The following is a 17,934-nucleotide window of genomic DNA, read 5'->3' as shown; positions in this document are numbered from 1 at the left end:
CACTGTATGGTAGCCTTGTGCACTGTATGGTAGCCTTGTGCACTGTATGGTAGCCTTGTGCACTGTATGGTAGCCTTGTGCACTGTATGGTAGCCTTGTGCACTGTATGGTAGCCTTGTGCACTGTATGGTAGTCTTGTGCACTGTATGGTAGCCTTGTGCACTGTATGGTAGTCTTGTACACTGTATGGTAGTATTGTACACTGTATGGTAGCCTTGTGCACTGTATGGTAGTTTTGTACACTGTATGGTAGTCTTTTGCACTGTATGGTAGTCTTGTGGCCTGTATGGTAGCCTTGTGCACTGTATGGTAGCCTTGTGCACTGTATGGTAGTCTTGTGGCCTGTATGGTAGTCTTGTGCACTGTATGGTAGCCTTGTGGCCTGTATGGTAGTCTTGTGGCCTGTATGGTAGTCTTGTGGCCTGTATGGTAGCCTTGTGCACTGTATGGTAGCCTTGTGCACTGTATGGTAGTCTTGAGCACTGTATGGTAGTCTTGTGCACTGTATGGTAGCCTTGTGCACTGTATGGTAGTCTTGTGCACTGTATGGTAGCCTTGTGCACTGTATGGTAGCCTTGTGCACTGTATGGTAGCCTTGTGCACTGTATGGTAGCCTTGTGCACTGTATGGTAGCCTTGTGCACTGTATGGTAGCCTTGTGCACTGTATGGCAGCCTTGTGCACTGTATGGTAGCCTTGTGCACTGTATGGTAGCCTTGTGCACTGTATGGTAGCCTTGTGCACTGTATGGTAGCCTTGTGTACTGTATGGTAGCCTTGTGCACTGTATGGTAGCCTTGTGGCCTGTATGGTAGTCTTGTGTAGTGTCTGGTAACCTTGTGGCCTGTATGGTAATCAGTAGTTTACGTGAACATTTAAGACACGTTGTTACAGTGTAAGATAGCAGGAAACACACACCGTAGAGACAAGATGATATAATGGGCAGTTTACTGTGAGTGGCAGGACCCGAGGACGCAGATAAGAGCAGATCCTTCCAGGAGGAGAGATACTGTCTCTCTTCTCAACATTTTCTCTGGAGTTCCATTGTTCACCCAACACGTCATGAGAGCTGAGGCAGCAGGAATGGAAATGTAAGAAAGATTTCATCGCTCAGCCGCTGGAACCAAAAAGTAACTTTCTGGAACAAAAACAAAGAACCAAAAGGACTTCTTTGTGGTAAAATAAAGAACCACTTTTTTTGGAACCGAAACAAAGAATGACTTTTATTTTGTTATGAAGCTGCAAATTGTGTTTAAAACACACGAATATAGTGAAAAGGCAGAGAAATCGTCTCGTAGGGAACATACATCGAGGTTTTTCTCGCCGATTTTTTCCGCTGATTACTCAGATTTTCCAAAATATCTGGAGCCCCAAAACGAAGCACGCGGCTTACCGTCGTTGATCCACTACGACAGTGACTGCTGTGTCATCCAGTGTTTCCTCTGGCTTTTCATCACTCAACGCTGGTTTTCACGGTGGCTCGTTTGTAAAGACCTCCTGAAATCTTTTGTCGAGTTTCTCCCTCAACTTGTCGTTTTCTATGAGCCTTCCCTCTTGTCTCTTTAACCTGATTCTATGGTCACTTACTGATGATTTCCCCCTTGTATGGCTACACAACACCTTGGGTTGGTCCTTAGCTTTTGGTGCTATGTCGTTTTCAGTCTCTTAGCCTTCCTTCTGACTCTGGTCTATTCCTTTCTCTCTCTCCTAAATGCTTCTCTAATTTCGTCTGTCCATAGCTCTCTGTACTTTTTCCGTGCTTTTTGGTTATCTTATTTGTTTCTCTACATCGGCTTTTAAACCAGGGGTCTAAGTTGGCCTTCTCGTCCACCTCTTTCTTGAGGTGAATGAACAGCGCCATTATATCTCCACATTTCTGAGCAGTAACTTCCATCGTCTTAATTGTTACTTCGTTGAGTTCACCTTCAGTTGAACTTGGACTCTTACTGATCTTCACTCAGATAATCTCTCACCTTACTGTATTGCCCATGTCTATAGTCGTTCTTCTTCTTCTTCAGCGTGTTTCTTGGTCTTTCCGATTCCTTTCACTTCGTTAATTAGTCTATCATAATGAGCGGTCATTAACCGTTGGTGGGTTCTCATATTCTATCATCTCAACGTCTGCCTCATTTAGAGAAAGTACAATCTAGTGTTGTCCTCATGCCTTACTCTTGTTGGTCGTTTAATACTCTGGTTCTAGAAGTGCTTGTCTGCTGCCTCTACGAGTTTCTCTTTCCATGTCTCATCACCCCATTGGGGGATTCATATTTATCCAGTCAATTTTCCTTGTGATTGAAATCCTCAAGTATTAGATATCGCTCCCCTTTGCCACTTTGGCTGATTTTTCTATCACCTTCAGGCAAGTCACATTGCATTAATCATACTTTCACTATGCCTTGTGTTTAGTGGGGGATTGTAAATCACTGCTACCAATATCTTCATGTCGGCAAATGTAATTGTTTTAGTATGTACTCTTGCTGGTCACATTCCTCAGACAATTTCACTTCCTCTAAGCTCCAATAGGTGTAGCAGCAAGGCTAAACGACACCTACACATTTTCGCTCTATCTTTCCTTATTGATATCCTTGTGGGGAGATTTAATTGTAATAACACTTATCAGTTTCGTTTCTGCCATTGCAATAATGTGTAGTTGCTATTCTGTCACCCTTTCCAGTAACTCTAGTCTGCCTTAGTGTTACAGCCAGTCACGTCCCGGCATATCGATGCTCACTACACTGAGGCTCAGCTCAGTGTTCGAGAGCACTGCCACGTCCTCCTCACCTCCCTCTAGACTCATGGTCTCACTTTTCCAGCCCAATACATGTTGTTCCGGGTAACTAAAATATGTTTTAGGTAATGCTCTTTCATTTTTACGGCAAGAGACCTTTAAGTGCGCTGCTTCACTTTTTTTAGGGCAAGTGTATATTCTTGAATAATACACGTATTTTTTTTTAAATAACACATGTATTATTCAAGAATAATACATTTAAGCTGTTTAGTAATGACTGTATAGGGGTTTCCGTGTTTCCACAATACCCTCCAGGGTATTGTGTTAAGGCTATTGTGTTAAGTAATTACATGCTGCTCACTCTGAACTCCCACATTATAAATGTTTGGTGATTAAGAGTCAAATCTCTAGTTTTATGGAGTTAAACGGACTATGTAGCCCCGGGTAAAGCGGATTTAGATGAGTAAGGTCCTGCCATTCGCCCTTTCTCAACCCTTATTACAAAAAAGTCAGCGATGCATTAGACAAAAATATATACGCAGACTTTTTTTTGCGAGATTTAATGTGAACTCGCCTAGATGCACTCACCTAGTTGTGCTTGCGGGGGTTGAGCTTTGGCTCTTTGGTCCCGCCTCTCAACCGTCTATCACCTGGTATAGAGATTCTTGAGCCTATTGGGCTCTATCATATCTACATTTGTAACTATGTATGGGGTCAGCTTCCACCACATCACTAATGCATTCCATTTACTAACTACTGACACTGAAAGCATTTTTATAATGCGGCTTTGTGTCATTACATGAATGTGACCACGGGAATATGTCACTATAAAACATGACATTCCTTACACGGTAACTCGTTCTCATTCTCATGTTAGACAACAATACAGATCACAGTTCAGTATGATCCTTGCAGCAGATACTATAACCAGCGGGAATATTACCTCACTACAGATACTACAAAATTGCACAGATATTAAGTGCAATTGAGGACTCAAAATATTTATTATAGATAAATTCCAGACACTTAGAGGAGGAATAAGGAGATAAACTGACTACAGAATACAAAACGCAATTAGATCTGTTCATAAAATCAAAACGATATGTAAAAAATATAGGAATTTTGACATCTGACGACCTAACGCTTAGAGTGCATTAAAGAGCATACATATAATCCGACAGAAAATTATAGTGTGGATTATTTTAACCTCTAAATCAGTGGATGCCTCCACAATGGTTTTACAGTCACTCATGTTGCTTTGTCACCAATACTGCCGCTACTCTCACTCATTCACAGCTGGAGAAATGTCTCAAGTATAAATAATTCGAGAGAAAATAGACAAAAGTAAAAACCTAAATTAGTGGAACCGTCTTAAAAGCTCTCGTGATGGAAGGATTATATGATATATCTCTCGTCTGTGGAAAGGAGACAGGAGATATATGACAAAATACTATACGTGTAATATATCCAGTATACTGGAAGGACCCAAATACACTCAGTAAAATATCAACATACACTAGCGAAAGATATGGAAGGGAATGTTGAATAAAGCAAGTGAAGAACTGATGAAAACAATTAGAGAACTCATTATAGACATAAGAGGTCCAAGGCTCTTCACCTCTTCTCACCAAGTACAAAAATATTCCCGGGTCAATGAAAGATGTTTTCTTGAACAAATTGAACACGCTCCTAAAGGAGTTTTCCCACAGAATTAAACAAAAAAATAAAAAACAATTCATTAAATAATAATCTAGCAAAACAAGTTGAGCTGAAATGTGAATTTTGTGTTTATGGTCGTGAGTTTGGGGTCAAACAATAATGACTTGATCTTTACCTCGTTTTACGAGGCTAAATGACGTGCTAAAGATTGTGTATACTGGTTTGGAACACGTGTGCCAAACCATCTTTTTATTACTAAAATTTCCGTTTCACAGCAACGTAATTATAACTCCAGTTAAGCCCAATGGTCATTCCTGCCGCAGGTCAAGACAACGCTGATGGTAAGGTCACCAACGACCAGGACACCTCACCCTGGTCTTTCCTGCCTTGTTAACAACCCACCTTGATAAATTATGACTACTCATAGCTGAGTGGGCAGAGCTGCTTCACACACGTGGGGTCGGTGGTTCGAGTCTCCTACAGGACAAAATAGGACCACACTGATGTATACAACAGTGTATAGGAGAACAATACTGTTATGATACTAATGAGACGTGCGTGAAGCGGGTGCCATACATTGCGAGGTCAACTTACAGCTTTAACAGTAATCTTTGCTTGATCTCAGAAGCCTCCCTCTCTTACTGGTGAACACAAACACCTTTATTTGTAAACTTGCTACGAAGCAAGTTTACGAGGCTTCGATATTGTTTATCAGTATGGATAAAAACGACAATGAAAACAAGAATAATGACCTGAAATCGTGTTTCAGGTTATCAGTTCGGATCAAAAAGTATTCCGAGTATTCTTTCAGGTTGTTAGTACAGGTCTGACGATAGTTTGAAGACCTTTCAGAAAACTGTGATACATATCAGGTTATCCACATATCTTTAACGATGACGTTAAACTGCTCCAGGAAGCTGTGAGCAGTTCCCAGTTATCTACATGGGCTTAGTGATAACCTTTGATCTGCTCAAGCTGCGATACGTTCCGGCTTATCTTTTCGGCTTTTATCGATAGTCTTAAGACATTTCGCGAAATTGCAAGTGCACTGTATATTGCCGTGCAATGTGCGCCAGGCAGTGAAGTTCGCTTTAGGATATTAACCATTAGGAAAAACTGGAGCCATTATTGTCATGCCGGCCGCCATCTTTTGTTGGGGGTTGTCTATATTTGGCTCCCGCGGTGGCAACACGACCCCCACACTGTGTTGACGACCCCCACACTGTGTTGATGACCCCCACACTGTGTTGATGACCCCCACACTGTGTTGACGACTCCCACACTGTGTTGACGACCCCCACACTGTGTTGACGACCCCCACACTGTGTTGATGACCCCCACACTGTGTTGACGACCCCCACACTGTGTTGACGACTCCCACACTGTGTTGATGACTCCCACACTGTGTTGACGACTCCCACACTGTGTTGATGACCCCCACACTGTGTTGACGACCCCCACACTGTGTTGACGACTCCCACACTGTGTTGATGACTCCCACACTGTGTTGACGACTCCCACACTGTGTTGATGACCCCCACACTGTGTTGACGACCCCCACACTGTGTTGACGACCCCCACACTGTGTTGACGACCCCCACACTGTGTTGACGACCCCCACACTGTGTTGACGACCCCCACACTGTGTTGACGACCCCCACACTGTGTTGACGACCCCCACACTGTGTTGACGACCCCCACACTGTGTTGACGACCCCCACACTGTGTTGACGACCCCCACACTGTGTTGACGACCCCCACACTGTGTTGACGACCCCCACACTGTGTTGACGACCCCCACACTGTGTTGACGACCCCCACACTGTGTTGACGACCCCCACACTGTGTTGACGACCCCCACACTGTGTTGACGACTCCCACACTGTGTTGACGACCCCCACACTGTGTTGACGACCCCCACACTGTGTTGACGACCCCCACACTGCGTTGACGACCCCCACACTGCGTTGACGACTCCCACACTGCGTTGACGACTCCCACACTGCGTTGACGACTCCCACACTGCGTTGACGACTCCCACACTGCGTTGACGACTCCCACACTGCGTTGACGACTCCCACACTGTGTTGACGACTCCCACACTGTGTTGATGACTCCTACACTGCGTTGACGACCCCCACACTGCGTTGATGACTCCCACACTGCGTTGATGACTCCCACACTGTGTTGATGACCTCCACACTGTGTTGATGACTCCCACACTGTGTTGATGACTCCCACACTGTGTTGATGACTCCCACACTGTGTTGATGACTCCCACACTGTGTTGATGACTCCCACACTGTGTTGATGACTCCCACACTGTGCTGATGACTCCCACACTGTGCTGATGACTCCCACACTGTGTTGATGACTCCCACACTGTGTTGATGACTCTCCCACACTGTGTTGATGACTCCCACACTGTGTTGATGACCCCCACACTGTGTTGATGTCCCCCACACTGTGTTGATGTCCCCCACACTGTGTTGATGACTCCCACACTGTGTTGATGACTCCCACACTGTGTTGATGACCCCCACACTGTGTTGATGACCCCCACACTGTGTTGATGACCCCCACACTGTGTTGATGACCCCCACACTGTGTTGATGACCCCCACACTGTGTTGATGACCCCCACACTGTGTTGATGACTCCCACACTGTGTTGATGACTCCCACACTGTGTTGATGACTCCCACACTGAGACACTGTGTGTCAGATCAACACAAGAAAGTGGATAGACATGAGGCACTGAACTACAGGCCAGTGTCCCTAACCTGCATACCATGCAACCTGATGGAGAAGATTGTGCGAAGAAAGCTAGTGGAGCATCTGGAGCGAAGGAACTTTGTAACTCAGCATCAACATGGGATCAGGGATGGCAGGTCCTGCCTCACAGGGTTACTTGAATTCTATGACCAGACAACAAAAATCAGGCAAGAGAAGGGAAGGCAGACTGTATATTTTTGGATTGCCAGAAAGCCTTTGACACAGTACCACAAAAGAGGCTAGTGAAAAGCTGGAGATGCAGGCTGGAGTGAAAGGGAAGGTACTCCGTTGGATAAGGGAGTACCTAAAGCAACAGAAGACAGCGAGTCTCCGTGAGGGGTGAGGTCTCAGATTGGCGAGACGTCACTAGGGGAATCCCGCAGGGGTCAGTCCTTGGACCTATACTGTTTCTGATATATGTAAATGATCTCCCAGAGGGTATAGAATCGTTCCTCTCACTGTTTGCTGATGATGCAAAAATTATGAAGAGGATTAAAACAGAGGATAATAGTATAATGCTACAAGATGACCTTGACAGATTGAATGAATGGTTCAACAAATGGCTGCTAAAGTTCAACCCAAGTAAATGCAAAGTAATGAAACTAGGCGGTGGAAACAGGAGGCCAGACACAGGATACAGAATAGGTAATGAAGTCCTTCATGAAACGGACAGAGAGAAATATCTAGGAGTTGATATCACACCAAACCTGTCTCCTGAAGCCCACATAAAAAGAATTACGTCTGCGACAGACGCGAGGCTGGTTAGCATCAGAACAGCGTTCAGGAACCTGTGTAAGGAATCATTCAGAACCTTGTATACCACATATGTAAGTCCAATCCTGGAGTATGCGGCCCCAGCATGGAGCCCCATACCTTGACAAGCACAAGACGAAGCTGGAAAAGGTTCAGAGGTATGCCACTAGACTAGTCCCAGAACTAAGAGGCATGAATAACGAGGAAAGTCTGCGTGAAATGCACCTCACGACACTGGAAGACAGAAGAGTAAGTGGAGACATGATCACTACCCACAAAATTCTCAGAGGAATTGACAGGGTTGAAAAGGATAAACTGTTTAACACGGGTGGTACGCGAACAAGGGGACACAGGTGGAAACTGAGTACCCACATGAGCCACAGAGACGTTAGAAAGTACTTTTTCAGTGTCAGAGTAGTTAACAGGTGGAATGCATTAGGCAGTGATGTGGTGGAGGCTGACTCCATACACAGTTTCAAATGTAGATATGATAAGAGCCCAGTAGGCTCAGGAATTTGTACATCAGTTGATTGATGGTTGAGAGGCGGGACCAAAGAGCCAAACCTCAACCCCCGCAAGCACAAATAGGTGAGTAAAATATGTGAGTACTATTGTAACTTTACTCAGCTCTCACGTGTTCATGAAGCGACACTTACAATAGGACTAACAAGATGATTTAGGTCACATCACTTGCCTTAATGCCACACCATGTTCCCCCGTCACACTGTACAAAATCACGACACACCACCTTCCTTGAGGCTTCCACGAGTACCACAGTACCACATTACCACATCAGTCCTGTGGAGTCCTATGGTACTGTTGTAATAAATATACGTCAGTGATGTATGGTACAGTATTTTGACAGTCTACTATTGTTTCTATCTGTCAAACCAACGGTCGTATCAGGTAGCACCAAGTTTATGGTCCGTAGAGGCAAGTAGGGACTTCATGTAGATGGTGTTGTATGAATTGTGTTGATCTTTTGGGGGAGTGTTTCAAGTTGTAGGTAAAGGAGGAAAACAGTTACAAAATAAAAAATCAACTTCTGTTAGTAGGTGATATAGTAAAATAAATAATTATAAAAAATTAAGGCGTCAGGCTGTAAATGGTGACAGGATGACTCCTGTCTAGTGAAGCTGATGACTCTCCTGTCTAGTGAAGCTGATGACTCTCCTGTCTAGTGAAGCTGATGACTCTCCTGTCTAGTGAAGCTGATGACTCTCCTGTCTAGTGAAGCTGATGACTCTCCTGTCTAGTGAAGCTGATGACTCTCCTGTCTAGTGAAGCTGATGACTCTCCTGTCTAGTGAAGCTGATGACTCTCCTGTCTAGTGAAGCTGATGAATCATGTTTATTGTTGGTGGAGGTAATGGTGGTGTGTCCATTGCTGCACCTGTCTATAATGGTTGTTGATGGTGGGTGGCAGCGTTCAGTTGATGGCGGGTGGCAGCGTTCAGTTGATGGTGGGTGGCAGCGTTCAGTTGATGGTGGGTGTTACGGCCCTATTGGGTCGCAACTGGGTTCTTTCTCTGATCTTATTAGAGTTTGGGTATCCGGCGCCAAGTTAGTAGTGGCTTTCAAGGGGTGTGTTCCGTAACGCAAGTAAATTAAAGGGGAAGGGATAAAAACAGCACTAAATTAAATATATAATTATTCCACCATCATAAATAAATATATAAACAGTCACACGCGGTTACTATGACTACACTTATTTACAATCACTTGTCTTCCTCCGAAGACTCGGGACGTTTCACGGTGCTCAAGACGAGTAGCCCTGGCTCTCTTCTTGTGGCCTCACGATGAATCCTTAGATTCCCTAGGCGAGTCTACCTTGGCCACAGGCCAGCCAAATCACAGTCCCACTGGGTGCCCCGTCGTGGAGGCCTTCAACCACAAATCCAGCCTGTAGCTGGCAGGTTCCAATCAGCTCTGCTGCGTAGGCCACTCCACGACCGATACTAGGGTTGCGAGCCCTAGGCAGGAGCCTCGTGTGATTCCACAGATCACTCTCCTCACCACAACACCCCAGTGGCTAGTCTTCTCCATCAGTCAGCCCCGGGTACGACAATTCCTGGTTCTGCCACCTCACAGGTAGACTAACACAACAGTGTTCATCCGGGGGGGGGGGTGACTCACAGCTTCTGCAGCAAACACGTAGAGAGACTTCGGCTGCCTTGGGTAGACTGCCCATCGTCCAATCCAGCAGTCCCAGGTCGACTCTGTAATCAGACACGTCATTAGTACTGATGACACTCTAGGGCACCTCACTCACAGGCTTAGACACAAACGTCCACCTATCCGCTCCATAGATGGCGTTGCTGTCTAAGCGCCACCTCACCAGAGGTCAGCAGCGGCTACGTTACTAGCTGATCAAGACGGGAAACCAGCCCCTGTGGCCGGTATATCTCGTCCTCACTAGATGGCTTCGTCCATTTGGAGGGGGTTTCGGGAGCCGACCCACAGATGGCGTGGTCGTCCCTGTTCCATACTCGGACGCTGAACTCGGGTCCGTAACCCGAGTCCAGATCATTGATGGTCGTTTTTTCTGCCATTGTCACTTAGATGGAACACTAGCACTTAACACGCCGCTTTCACTTTAGCACTTAACGCACCGAGCACTGTTCTTGCCACAGCTGCGCATAATTACACCGGGCACCGCACTACACAATATTGCACTGAATCACTCCGATGGTGGGTGGCAGCGTTCAGTTGATGGTGGGTGGCAGTGTTCAGTTGATGGAGGGTGGCAGCGTTCAGTTGATGGCGGGTGGCAGCGTTCAGTTGATGGCGGGTGGCAGCGTTCAGTTGATGGCGGGTGGCAGCGTTCAGTTGATGGCGGGTGGCAGCGTTCAGTTGATGGCGGGTGGCAGCGTTCAGTTGATGGCGGGTGGCAGCGTTCAGTTGATGGCGGGTGGCAGCGTTCAGTTGATGGCGGGTGGCAGCGTTCAGTTGATGGCGGGTGGCAGCGTTCAGTTGATGGCGGGTGGCAGCGTTCAGTTGATGGCGGGTGGCAGCGTTCAGTTGATGGCGGGTGGCAGCGTTCAGTTGATGGCGGGTGGCACCGTTCAGTTGATGGCGGGTGGCAGCGTTCAGTTGATGGCGGGTGGCAGCATTCAGTTGATGGCGGGTGGCAGCGTTCAGTTGATGGCGGGTAGCAGCGTTCAGTTGATGGCGGGTGGCACCATTCAGTTGATGGCGGGTGGCACAATTCAGTTGATGGCGGGTGGCAGCGTTCAGTTGATGGCGGGTAGCAGCGTTCAGTTGATGGCGGGTGGCACCGTTCAGTTGATGGCGGGTGGCACCATTCAGTTGATGGCGGGTGGCAGCGTTCAGTCGATGGCGGGTGGCAGCGTTCAGTCGATGGCGGGTGGCAGCGTTCTGTTGATGGCGGGTGGCAGCGTTCAGTTGATGGCGGGTGGCAGCGTTCTGCTGATGGCGGGTGGCAGCGTTCTGCTGATGGCGGGTGGCAGCGTTCTGCTGATGGCGGGTGGCAGCGTTCTGCTGATGGCGGGTGGCAGCGTTCTGCTGATGGCGGGTGGCAGCGTTCTGTTGATGGCGGGTGGCAGCGTTCAGTTGATGGCGGGTGGCAGCGTTCAGTTGATGGCGGGTGGCAGCGTTCTGCTGATGGCGGGTGGCACCGTTCTGCTGATGGCGGGTGGCACCGTTCTGCTGATGGCGGGTGGCAGCGTTCAGTTGATGGCGGGTGGCAGCGTTCTGTTGATGGCGGGTGACAGCGTTCTGCTGATGGCGGGTGGCACCGTTCTGCTGATGGCGGGTTGCACCGTTCTGCTGATGGCGGGTGGCAGCGTTCTGCTGATGGCGGGTGGCAGCGTTCAGTTGATAGCGGGTGGCAGCGTTCTGCTGATGGCGGGTGGCAGCGTTCTGCTGATGGCGGGTGGCACCGTTCTGCTGATGGCGGGTGGCAGCGTTCTGCTGATGGCGGGTGGCAGCGTTCTGCTGATGGCGGGTGGCAGCGTTCTGCTGATGGCGGGTGGCAGCGTTCTGCTGATGGCGGGTGGCAGCGTTCTGCTGATGGCGGGTGGCAGCGTTCTGCTGATGGCGGGTGGCACCGTTCTGCTGATGGCGGGTGGCACCGTTCTGCTGATGGCGGGTGGCAGCGTTCTGCTGATGGCGGGTGGCAGCGTTCTGCTGATGGCGGGTGGCACCGTTCAGTTGATGGCGGGTGGCACCGTTCAGTTGATGGCGGGTGGCACCGTTCTGCTGATGGCGGGTGGCAGCGTTCTGCTGATGGCGGGTGGCAGCGTTCTGCTGATGGCGGGTGGCAGCGTTCAGTTGATGGCGGGTGGCAGCGTTCAGTTGATGGCGGGTGGCACCGTTCTGCTGATGGCGGGTGGCAGCGTTCTGCTGATGGCGGGTGGCCGCGTTCAGTTGATGGCGGGTGGCAGCGTTCAGTTGATGGCGGGTGGCAGCGTTCAGTTGATGGCGGGTGGCAGCGTTCAGTTGATGGCGGGTGGCAGCGTTCAGTTGATGGCGGGTGGCAGCGTTCAGTTGATGGCGGGTGGCAGCGTTCAGTTGATGGCGGGTGGCAGCGTTCAGTTGATGGCGGGTGGCAGCGTTCAGTTGATGGCGGGTGGCAGCGTTCAGTTGATGGCGGGTGGCAGCGTTCTGCTGATGGCGGGTGGCAGCGTTCAGTTGATGGCGGGTGGCAGCGTTCAGTTGATGGCGGGTGGCAGCGTTCTGCTGATGGCGGGTGGCACCGTTCTGCTGATGGCGGGTGGCACCGTTCTGCTGATGGCGGGTGGCAGCGTTCTGCTGATGGCGGGTGGCAGCGTTCTGCTGATGGCGGGTGGCACCGTTCAGTTGATGGCGGGTGGCACCGTTCAGTTGATGGCGGGTGGCACCGTTCTGCTGATGGCGGGTGGCAGCGTTCTGCTGATGGCGGGTGGCAGCGTTCTGCTGATGGCGGGTGGCAGCGTTCAGTTGATGGCGGGTGGCAGCGTTCAGTTGATGGCGGGTGGCACCGTTCTGCTGATGGCGGGTGGCAGCGTTCTGCTGATGGCGGGTGGCCGCGTTCAGTTGATGGCGGGTGGCAGCGTTCAGTTGATGGCGGGTGGCAGCGTTCAGTTGATGGCGGGTGGCAGCGTTCAGTTGATGGCGGGTGGCAGCGTTCAGTTGATGGCGGGTGGCAGCGTTCAGTTGATGGCGGGTGGCAGCGTTCAGTTGATGGCGGGTGGCAGCGTTCAGTTGATGGCGGGTGGCAGCGTTCAGTTGATGGCGGGTGGCAGCGTTCTGCTGATGGCGGGTGGCAGCGTTCTGCTGATGGCGGGTGGCAGCGTTCAGTTGATGGCGGGTGGCAGCGTTCTGCTGATGGCGGGTGGCAGCGTTCTGCTGATGGCGGGTGGCAGCGTTCAGTTGATGGCGGGTGGCAGCGTTCAGTTGATGGCGGGTGGCAGCGTTCAGTTGATGGCGGGTGGCAGCGTTCAGTTGATGGCGGGTGGCAGCGTTCAGTTGATGGCGGGTGGCAGCGTTCAGTTGATGGCGGGTGGCAGCGTTCAGTTGATGGCGGGTGGCAGCGTTCAGTTGATGGCGGGTGGCAGCGTTCAGTTGATGGCGGGTGGCAGCGTTCAGTTGATGGCGGGTGGCAGCGTTCAGTTGATGGCGGGTGGCAGCGTTCTGCTGATGGCGGGTGGCAGCGTTCTGCTGATGGCGGGTAGCAGCGTTCTGCTGATGGCGGGTGGCAGCGTTCTGCTGATGGCGGGTGGCAGCGTTCTGCTGATGGCGGGTAGCAGCGTTCTGCTGATGGCTCTGTTCATATTGTTCTACTGTTATATACCTGCACTATGAGGATGGTCGGCATGTGTTCTTCCATCTTGTGCTCTATGAGAGCTCTTCCTTCTTGTGCTCTATGAGAGCTCTTCCTTCTTGTGCTCTATGAGAGCTCTTCCTTCTTGTCCTCTATGAGAGCTCTTCCATCTTGTGCTCTATGAGAGCTCTTCCATCTTGTGCTCTATGAGAGCTCTTCCATCTTGTGCTCTATGAGATCTCTTCCATCTTGTGCTCTATGAGAGCTCTTCCATCTTGTGCTCTATGAGAGCTCTTCCTTCTTGTCCTCTATGAGAGCTCTTCCTTCTTGTCCTCTATGAGAGCTCTTCCATCTTGTGCTCTATGAGAGCTCTTCCATCTTGTGCTCTATGAGAGCTCTTCCATCTTGTGCTCTATGAGAGCTCTAAGGCAGTCGTCCCCTCATCTTATGATCCGGTAGTCACCGGGGCTCTATCGCGGGAGGCAGTTGCCCGTCCATCAGTTTGTCTCTGTGGTATAGAGAAGAGTCTGCTCTGTAGCAAGAGAGTCGTAGAGCGTCAAGCAGCATTGCTCTTCTCTCAGACGCTGCCTCTATTACCACACTGCTCTTGTTTACACGCATTGTCTACATGGTTTGTGGTTATGTAAATGGCTTTTGTTAGTTGTTATTTACATGTCTATTTCTTGTTATTTACATGTCTATTTCTTGTTATTTACATGTCTATTTCTTGTTATTTACATGTCTATTTCTTGTTATTTACATGTCTATTTCTTGTTATTTACATAGCTGTTTACAAATCTTTTGAGTTTATTTGTATATACAATTTGTTTTCTTACCTACGGAGCTTGATGTAAGTAACATGAAGCTCTCTAGATGAGATGTTTTGCTTTCCCCCTTGATGTTTATTTTGTAGATGGAATGTTATGGGTGGACGTTATCCAGAGGTGGTCGTTATCCAGAGGTGGATGTTATCCAGAGGTGGATGTTATCCAGAGGTGGATGTTATCCAGAGGTGGATGTTATCCAGAGGTGGATGTTATCCAGAGGTGTGTGGTGGGAGGAGGAAGAGGCACAGGTGAGGAAGGGAGCAAAAAGCTGTTTGGTTAATGAGTTGAGGTTAATGGTGGGAAGTAATGAGGGAACGCGGGGGGAGATTACCAGCAGTTGTAATGGATGGCGGTAATTGGTGGCCACAACCCTGGTAAGCTGCCAGTTAAGGAAACGGACGCTGGTAACGCAACAGGAAACGGACGCTGGTAACGCAACAGGAAACGGACGCTGGTAACGCAACAGGAAACGGACGCTGGTAACGCAACAGGAAACGGACGCTGGTAACGCCACAGGAAACGGACGCTGGTAACGCAACAGGAAACGGACGCTGGTAACGCAACAGGAAACGGACGCTGGTAACGCCACAGGAAACGGACGCTGGTAACGCAACAGGAAACGGACGCTGTAACGCAACAGGAAACGGACGCTGGTAACGCCACAGGAAACGGACGCTGGTAACGCAACAGGAAACGGACGCTGGTAACGCAACAGGAAACGGACGCTGGTAACGCAACAGGAAAAGGTTGCAGGTAACGGACGTAGTCAATCAGTGGATAGAACAGACGAAAGCAACTGATGAAAATACAAACTGCATCAACGAGTGTGTGCAAGCATTTTGTGCCATAGATGACAACGGTGCCGGGCGACGGTATCGGCCTGGCGTTACCTCATATGGTAACGGGTAAAGATAACCTGTGTAACTGACTGTTACTGTGGTAACAAATCCCGAACATTAATGGTAACATATACCCATTACCCGTCTTTGGTCACTGCAGCTAACGGAAAAAACGCCTGCTGACTAACGATAAAAGCAGCAGTAGAATACAACTGATAAAGATACTTGCTGTAGTTTGATGGTGAAGGTAGATGCAAATAACGGGCAATTTTCCCATTTCCCACAGGAAACTGGGAGAAGAAATTAGCTCTCCTGCCTCTGTAATGGGTGGTACTAACCACTAAACCCTGCCACTGTAATGGGTGGTACTAACTACTAAACCCTGCCACTGTATTGGGTGGTACTAACCACTAAACCCTGCCACTGTATTGGGTGGTACTAACCACTAAACCCTGCCACTGTAATGGGTGGTACTAACTACTAAACCCTGCCTCTGTAATGGGTGGTACTAACTACTAAACCCTGCCTCTGTAATGGGTGGTACTAACTACTAAACCCTGCCACTGTAATGGGTGGTACTAACTACTAAACCCTGCCTCTGTAATGGGTGGTACTAACTACTAAACCCTGCCTCTGTAATGGGTGGTACTAACTACTAAACCCTGCCTCTGTAATGGGTGGTACTAACTACTAAACCCTGCCACTGTAATGGGTGGTACTAACTACTAAACCCTGCCTCTGTAATGGGTGGTACTAACCACTAAACCCTGCCTCTGTAATGGGTGGTACTAACCACTAAACCCTGCCACTGTAATGGGTGGTACTAACTACTAAACCCTGCCACTGTATTGGGTGGTACTAACCACTAAACCCTGTCACTGTAATGGGTGGCACTAACTACTAAAGACTACTTCTGTAACTAAAGATGGAGAGAGAGAGAGAGAGAGAGAGGGGAAAATGTAATATATTGTCACTAACAATTCACATTAACTGGGGGTTTCATCCTACTGAAACGAACAGTAGCGTCAGTTGTTTGGTCCTTCATGTGGTTGTGCATAATGTGCTGTGTGTATAACCAGAAATTCTCTCCAATAGAAAATATCACAGAAGATCCAATTCAATGTCCAGTCTTATCTTGCCGTTGTATCTGTCGGCTATTTTACCGTTGTTTGTCTGAGTATCTTTAGAGATGATCTGTTTGTGTGTAGAAGCAGAGCAACACACAACCAGAGATATCATGAAAAGCAACACTGGTGCAAATGTAGGGGACCCATAGTCTCGGAGAAGGAAATAAAGAGTACTCAGAGAAGACCTTGTGGATCCTCACTGAACACTTTGATATTTTCTTCTTCTACCACCCCTATTCTTTTGGTATGTGTGAATATATATATATATATATATATATATATATATCTAACTTTATTTTAAAATTTTATTACACTGTGTTGCTCAGTTTTGCACCAGCCAACGCACCCTTTACTACTTAATGTTAAGTGTGCCGTAATATATGTTGTTATTCTTTCTCTCCGTCTAACTTGTCTGTGAGGAATTAGTATAGAACAACACCATATTTAAATATTAATAACAGTTGAAAACTAAGAAAGGATAAAGTGCCTGAAGCTGAACTAATCTATGAAGAAAACAAATTCTTCATTAAGACCACTCATAGCTCAGTTGATAGAGCTTCGGCCTCACGTGTGAGGGTCCACGGTTCGAGTCTCCTACAGCCCAGGTGAAGGGAAAGTCTATGACAGTGGTGAAGAGGTCAAGCTGACCAGTTTAATGGTTACTAGAGAGGAACTTATTTAAATAGGAACAATTCAAGACCATTAGGTCGCCAGAGACCAGGCGAGGTATTTACTAAGGTGTAAAGATCACAGGTTAGTAAGCCCAGCATGGCTCACTGACCAACTAATTGGGTTGAGCTGAATGACATAATCGAGTTGTAAATGAGTCCAGTATTTTGATTTTTAAGAAAAGGGTTAGATCAGTATAGTCGAACTATCGGCCAGTTAGTCTAACAACTATTGAAGGAAAACTGCCTGAATCTATCTTCACAAAACCATTATTTTAAAACCTTAAAAAGCACATGAATAATTGAGTCACAAAGTGTTTATCAAAAGTGGAAAGACAACGTCTCACTTTGGAAAACTAGAACCTATAAATAGACAAATGTCAAGATCTTAGGCTTCAGGCAGACATCAGGAGACTAAGCAAGGAAGCTGATGTAGTATAACCAAACGTCCGGTTATATCCGTTATATCCTTCAGAAACATGGGGCACAGAACCCTTCCCACACTGTTGTTTACAACCTTCGTGGCACTCGTTACTGATTATGCAGCGTTGGCATCATGCCCTTACCTAATTACACAGAAAGCAAAACTTGAAAATATAAAAATATTCAACTGTGATATGAAGAAAGACTGAAAGAACATGTCTTCCCTTCTCTGAAGGAAAGAAGGAATAGGGTAGACATGATGACAACGTGCAAGATACTAAGTTGAATTTGATAGAAAAGCAATATACCAAATAGGAATGAGTAGAACGAGAAAACATAATTAGGAACTGGAACAACAGATGAGTCACAGAGGTTA

At 48.0% G+C, this 17,934-nt stretch overlaps 1 protein-coding gene across 1 annotated transcript; it reads right to left on the bottom strand.

Annotated features, from left to right (window-relative positions):
• Positions 1–10,553: 10,553 nt before the first annotated feature.
• LOC138356943 (filaggrin-2-like) lies at positions 10,554–13,740 on the bottom strand. The gene is made up of 3 exons (XM_069313478.1): positions 13,705–13,740; positions 11,475–13,187; positions 10,554–11,387 (listed from the first exon to the last, which is right to left on the bottom strand). Exons 1-3 carry the CDS (start codon positions 13,738–13,740, stop codon positions 10,554–10,556), a joined length of 2,583 nt encoding a protein of 860 aa, XP_069169579.1.
• Between the last annotated feature and the right edge of the window lie 4,194 nt (positions 13,741–17,934).

This window comes from Procambarus clarkii, chromosome 75, assembly GCF_040958095.1.
Source record: "Procambarus clarkii isolate CNS0578487 chromosome 75, FALCON_Pclarkii_2.0, whole genome shotgun sequence".
Taxonomy (NCBI): Eukaryota; Metazoa; Arthropoda; class Malacostraca; order Decapoda; family Cambaridae; genus Procambarus; species Procambarus clarkii.
Note: the sequence above shows the minus strand (reverse complement) of the source record. Positions and strands in the feature narration are given on the sequence as shown.

Bases quoted from the DNA above. Each gene is read 5' to 3' on its own strand.
- LOC138356943 (XM_069313478.1), bottom strand. From the start codon at position 13,740: ATGGAAGAACACATGCCGACCATCCTCATAGTGCAG. The intron at 13,188-13,704 runs GTATATAACAGT...ACCCGCCATCAG, and splicing joins CGACCATCCTCATAGTGCAG to CAGAACGCTGCCACCCGCCA. The intron at 11,388-11,474 runs GCCACCCGCCAT...ACCCGCCATCAG, and splicing joins CCCGCCATCAACTGAACGCT to CAGAACGCTGCCACCCGCCA.